Raw genomic sequence first — 6,000 nt, forward strand, 5'->3', positions numbered from 1 at the left:
CCTTAGGCGCTGACGGTACTGCTGGCCTCTGGGTGCTGTGGGAATGGCCAGCCGGGGCCGCCCGGAGGGCCATCAGAGGTCCCCACTTGCGTCACCAAACCATTTCCAGACCCTTAAACCAGGAACCCGCCGACCTTGAAAGGGTCACAACGTGAGTGGAGTGTGGGCAGAGGAGGAGCTGCTCAGGCCGGGACTGGCCTCGGGAGGGTGCGGTCCTCGCAGGGCCCCTGTGCTCCCGACGACGTGCGGCGGGAAGGCACTGCTGCAGGGCCGCCCCTTGCTGTGTTGTAGGAGTTAAGAGCGGTGAGGCCTGCCTGTCCGATCACAGCGTCCAGACGCTGAACACGTGTGTTGTGAGGTGGGCGCGTAGCCCCAGGGCCTCTCGCCCGGGCCCGGGACCTCGGGCGCTAAGCTTAGAGCAGGCCTGAGGGACACACCTGGGGTGCTTCCTGCCCGTGCCGGCCTGGAGGTGCTGAGGGCCACGCCGCCTCTCTTCAGCGGACGTGTCGGGCTCTGCCTGGCGCCCGGGGAGGGGCCCCTGCCGCAGGCCCACCCCTTGGCACAGCCGTCCCTCGGATGGCGGGCCGCACTCGTGCCGTGAGAAGTGGGTACGTTTCCAGTAGGCAGCAGGGTCTGCGGGGGTCGTTCTAGGAATTCCGATCTGGACGTGGGTCTTCGGAGAGCAGCAGCTGCGACTCATCCCCAGTTGTGGTCAGGAGCCCTGTCCTGACCTCCGTTGTCCCCTTGACCACACTGTGGGCCACACTCTCCCCATCTGCAAAACCAAGGGTCTTAGGCTCCCTTCCACTCGGAGATTCTGTGTTTGCGTCCCCACCCCCAGCCCTCCTGGCACGGCGTCCCGCACACAGCGGACACCCGGAGTAGCAGGGAAGTGGCACTCGGCTCCTCGGGCCTCTGGTTGTCCTGCGGCCGTGGCAGCTGGGGGCCGGTGGGGCCAAGTCCTGCCGGCGCTCTCCAGAGCACGCAGCGGCTCCTTGGCTCGGGTGGGTCCCACGCGTTCCGGAAGTGGTGCTTCCCTCGCTAACTCGCTCCCTCTTGTTCCTTCTCCCCGATCCCTCTCGCTCCACAGGAGGACTTCCGGAATAAAGTGGAAGATTACATTAAGCGTTATGCCAGATGATAGGAGGAGGAGACGGTGGGGCTGTGGACTGTGTGTTGTAGGCTTGTCCCCAACCGCAACCAAAAGGGAGCCTCCTCCCCAGCCCTCGCGCTCCCTCAGACCCCCGGGTCGTCCGCATCCTGTGACCACGCTGTCCCGAGGAAGAGCCTCTGCACGACCGCCCATTGTAGATGGAGAGTCCCACATAAATACAGCAGGAACATGTGTCTGGGGTCCTAAAGAGTTGTCTGCTTACCTTAACATGTTTACTTTTTGGAAACTGTACTGTATAGGCTGTGGATGAGATTCCTGAGCAGTTGTCATGAACTCAGAGTTGAGGCTAGCGCTTGCTTTGTCCCCCTTTCCCCAAGCCCTTCCCCGCACACGTGATGCTGGTGATGTGCTCAGTGTAGCTCGCAGGTGGGCGGTAAGAAGCCCGCTACACACTGTGATTGGATGCAGATTCTCTCAGCTCCTTCCCGCCGACGTTGGTCCTGCCTACATGTCATGAAGCTTCCCAGAATGCATAGTCATTCACTGTAGATCTCTTACTGAAATGCGTATTTTATTTAATGTAAGTCTATTTTGGAACAGATTTGTAATTTGTACAATTTAATGCTTTAATTATTTTTTTCTATCTTCATTTAGTTTGTATTTTCATTGTATAGATAGAGCAGACAGGAAGATGCTGGGGAGAAATACAAAGAAAATATGAAAGACACGTTATTCCTTCTGTCCAAATGAAACAAGAATTTGGCTTTTAAAAATCAACTCTTTGGGGTCCAGTTGGGGCGAGGAAGTTTTTGGAACCTTCTGAAGCTAGATCTGGGTGGTTTAAAACAAAAGGCAGGGAGCCCTTTCCCACCTGCTGCCCCGAGGAAACCGGCCAGAGCCCAGGTCAGGCAGGGGCTTGGTGTCTCCACAGTGGCCTTGTGGTTGCGGGCCAGTAAGCAGTGCCAGGGGGCCTCGGGTCCTGAGGGAATCAGCCACCCATGTCTCATGCCCCTGAGACCGTGCCTGTGGCCTTCTGAGCTTGCTGTGTTTCCGGGCCATCTGCAGGGAGCCTCCTAGGGCCTTGCAGAGCTGGGAATCAGCAGCAGCATCCAGCCAGACTCAGGCCAGTGCACTTCAGAGGAAGAAAACCAAGGAGGCAGGTGGATTTACTCCAGCAGTTAGATATCTGACCCAGTGAAATCAAATGCAAAGTAAATAATTGTAGGGTTTTCACCTGCTGCCTGCCTGGCATAGTCAAGTTTAACAGCCTCCTCTGACCTCTGGATCCCCCCTCTCTGCCATCTCCCCAGCCTGGTTTGTTTTTCCTAGTTTATAATGCACTATCTGATTATGAGATCAGTGTGTCCTAGAGATGGGCAAGGAGGGAATGTGGGCCATGCTTCCTTCCCATTTGTAATCAGGAATTGTGCCCGTTAGACTGAGGGGGCCCTGACCGATCGGCCACACCTCTGGTGCACAGCGCAGGAAGAGTGGGGCCGGATCGAGGGCATGGTGGCAGCTGGGAGGCTTGGGGCCTGTGAGGAGAGCAACAGTAACCCTGTATCCTGGAGCCTGGAAGAGGCACTGAAGCTTACACACTAATTGGAGCAGGACACAGGGCAGATCAGCAGCTGGCCTGCCCACACTGTGGCCTGAGTTCTGCCCCTGTGATCCAGGCCACATGGTTCTGTGCCTGGGCAACCCCAGGCTTGAGTCGTCGTATCTCACGGCTGTCCGAGCAGCTCCCAGGCTGCACAGCTGGTGGTGCAGATGGAGGCGGAAGAAATGACTCCAGAGCCCATGGTTGAATGGAAATCTGCACGTCGTAGTAAAAGAGTACCTTCTGGACGAGACTGGAAGGTACGGCTGCTAATTCTGACCTCAAAATATTTGCGCAATAGAAAAATACTTTGCTTATCAGAGATCAATTAATTCCTCAGAAATGACCTTTCCCCGTGACAAGATCATCCTTTTCTGTCCCGTGCAAATCCCTCCGAGGCCTTGCCTTCCCCCATCTTGGTAAGGAACACAGCCAGCCTGGCCCAGCCCATCGTGGTGGGGAAACAGTACTGCACTGGGCACGTGGCCAGCGGGGCCCGGGGCATCTTTGGGCGGCTGCAGCACCCTGACTTGCAGGCCTTTTGGTTTCTTGGGAGTCTCCTCCCCCCTCGGGCCAAAGTAACATTTCTGACTCCAGTCCATGGGCTCCACCAGGCGGATGATAATTGGTGGTTTCCGATCTGCCAGGGGAGGGTTTCCAGTCCTGGAGCCAGATGGCATGGAGCAGGCCCTGGGAACAGGAAGCTCCGGGCTTCTCTGATGTCCACTGGGGTCCCCCTGACTCCGAGGCGTAGCGTTTGGATATCAGCAACACGTTTCCCAAGCACACTCAGCAGGAAACAGTTCCAGGGTAGACCTGTCGGAAGGCAAAGCTCACGTGTCTCACCTCTCAAACACAGACTCCCTCTGAAGTCTTTGTCAGGAGCCAGGGCGAGTGCGTTAGTCTGGTGTTAAGGACTGATCCTTTGCTGTGTTACTTCCGCCCTCTGTATTTGGCTTGCTGTAGAGTGCTGGCCCAGGGAGCAGCGTCTTGGGTTATGGTTAACAAGACACCCTGCTTTATCTACAGTCCTCCATAAGCACCAAAAGCCTTACAGGGCTGTTTATGGTTTCTACCAACTACAGATTAAGCCAGGTTGTGCACCTGCTAGAGAAGTCTGCGGTACAGAAATACACGTGAAAGCTTTGTAAGGGCTGGTTCGGACTATTTGCAGTGGCTAAAATAGTCTGAATGTGTAGTCTTTAAAAGGAACATGTACCTTAGTGTTTGCTAGTTTAAATGTTTCAAAATGTCCAGGCAGATTTTCCTCTGCACTCAGTCCCCCGGCCCCCACACTTCTGTGAAACGCCCCCATGGGTGCAGAAGGCAACAGCCGCTGTCCCCGTGATTTGGCCAGAGCCGGACCAGTCCCAGCAGAGTCTCAGGCCACCTGGTGGCTGAGCCGGCGTGCAGGCCTCTTATGGTAGCAGGAGCAGAGATTGGGCCGGGCTCTGGAGCGCCGCGCAAAAATCCCAGAGCGCAAACTCCAACTCCCAGGTGGTGGTGCTCCCAGAGGATGTGCCCCACTGTCTCCTGGGATTGCTGTAACCGCCCCCCCCCCCCCCCCACCGCCGTGAAGACAATCACAAATTCCTGTTATGTCAGACTTCTTCCCGACGGGATGATCAAAATCAACCAGAATATTTATTAATGTAAAATTCCAACCAGACGTCACAGTGAGCCACCAATCGCAGTCTTTAACGAGGCTCTTCTCAGCTCGTGCAGGCTATCCCGGGATCGTTTGCACTTTCATTCACTTAAAAATATGTTTTACCTTGGAAAGTCAGGTTTGCTACAAGTTTGTTACTCGTCAAAGTGTCTAATAAAATGCTAATGTATAGACAGTCTTAGCAAAATAACGTATTTTAACTTTGCCAAAGAACTTGGGAAATGAGAGCACTTGTCACTCCCTTCTTTCCTCCTGAAGTCCTGCCTCAAACAAGTCAACAGCTTGGAGGGGCTAATCCGGAAGGGTCCGTGTTGCCCACTGAAGTCCCCACTCATGGCCTGGGTTTCCATGGGTTACCAGAATTGATGGAGTGAAAGAACTGTGGTTTGAAAAAAGTTCTTCCAAAAGCCCAGTGATGAAGGCATTTGGGGACCTGGCCTTGTCAAGAATGTCTATTCATGTTAAGCTGTATAAAGAACTGAATTATACTCTTTAAAAAAAAAAAATCATTTTAGGGCTCATTCATTTCCATTGCCCAGTTCATTGAGCCAGGGTTCTTTGACAAATTCACTTTTCAGTTCATGTCAGGGCCAGCTGGAAGAAACCGTGCTTGCCCAAGAGTTCCTGGTGCTGGAGGAGAGACAGGACAGTGCCCCAGCTGCGCAGAATGGAGCAAATACTTGTCAGGGGCCAGGCGCCAGGAAGGACCAGCCGCGGGCGGCACGGCACCTTGTGCAGTCTCCCTGCTGAGCCTTCCCACCGAGCGGCGCTCTCCCTGCTCTGATGCCCGTGTGCAGCCTGCTCCGTCTCTGGCCTCGTACAACGGACTCCTCTGTGTTGCAGTTTCTCCTGTTGGGCTTTTACCACCTCGGTGTCAGACCTCATTGACCCACCTGGTGCTCGCCAGCCGTGGATCCTATCAGATGTCTCTTTAAAAATGCATTGCGGCCTCAACGGCCCTGTTCACCTATGTCCTGCCCTCCCACCCCCACTCCCAACCAGGGTGAGGCCGAGGGACCCTGAGGTGGGCGCAGCACCGGGCATAGAGAGCCGTGTTGTCTGTTCAGCCTCAAATGAGTCTGAGAGGACCTGACTCCCTGGGGTGGTTCTCGATGGGAGCGGGGCAAGGGGGGAGTCCAGTGGGCACGGATCCCACTGTGGTTGCTGTGCACCTCACCAGACCAGCCCGTGGTGTGTGACAAGGGCCACAGTTGATGCAGGAAGACCTGGCTGACAGCCCGGTGAGACCAGGACAAACCGGTGGGACGACCTGTCCACATTCCCCCCAGCTTGCTGCCGGGGGGGGGGGGGGCACTTCTAGTCTTCCCATCCCCTCCAGAAGAAGCCCGCCTGCACCTAGCACATGAGTCCATTGTGACTGGCCCCCTGTCCACGGTGCCAGCCACTGCCCTGAAGACCCTGCCTGACCTCAAAGTGGGTCATGACCTTCAGGCCTTGTGACAAGGTCCACCTCCCTCTTGGGGCTCCTTCCTCGATTGAGTTCGCATGGTGCCACTGCTGGGAGGCCTACCTGACAGGCAGGTGGACAGCTCCTGGGATAGCCTCACCTTGCCCAGGCTTCCAGGAGCACAGGGGGTGTGGTCTACAACTGGTTCC

General features: G+C 55.9%; 1 protein-coding gene across 5 annotated transcripts in view; it reads left to right on the plus strand.

Annotated features, from left to right (window-relative positions):
- Positions 1 to 1,763, plus strand: part of UBE2F (ubiquitin conjugating enzyme E2 F (putative)) — a 53,252-nt gene extending 51,489 nt beyond the window's left edge. For all 5 annotated transcript variants that reach the window (XR_003416238.2, XM_027046425.2, XM_027046432.2 and 2 more), the window contains one exon: positions 1,091 to 1,763. Coding sequence is in view for 4 of the 5 variants with exons in the window: in XM_027046425.2 (XP_026902226.1) it covers positions 1,091 to 1,141 (51 nt within the window). In the remaining variant the exon portion in view is untranslated. The remainder of the gene's footprint in view (positions 1 to 1,090) is intronic.
- The last annotated feature ends 4,237 nt before the right edge of the window (positions 1,764 to 6,000 follow it).

Source organism: Acinonyx jubatus, chromosome C1, assembly GCF_027475565.1.
Source record: "Acinonyx jubatus isolate Ajub_Pintada_27869175 chromosome C1, VMU_Ajub_asm_v1.0, whole genome shotgun sequence".
Taxonomy (NCBI): Eukaryota; Metazoa; Chordata; class Mammalia; order Carnivora; family Felidae; genus Acinonyx; species Acinonyx jubatus.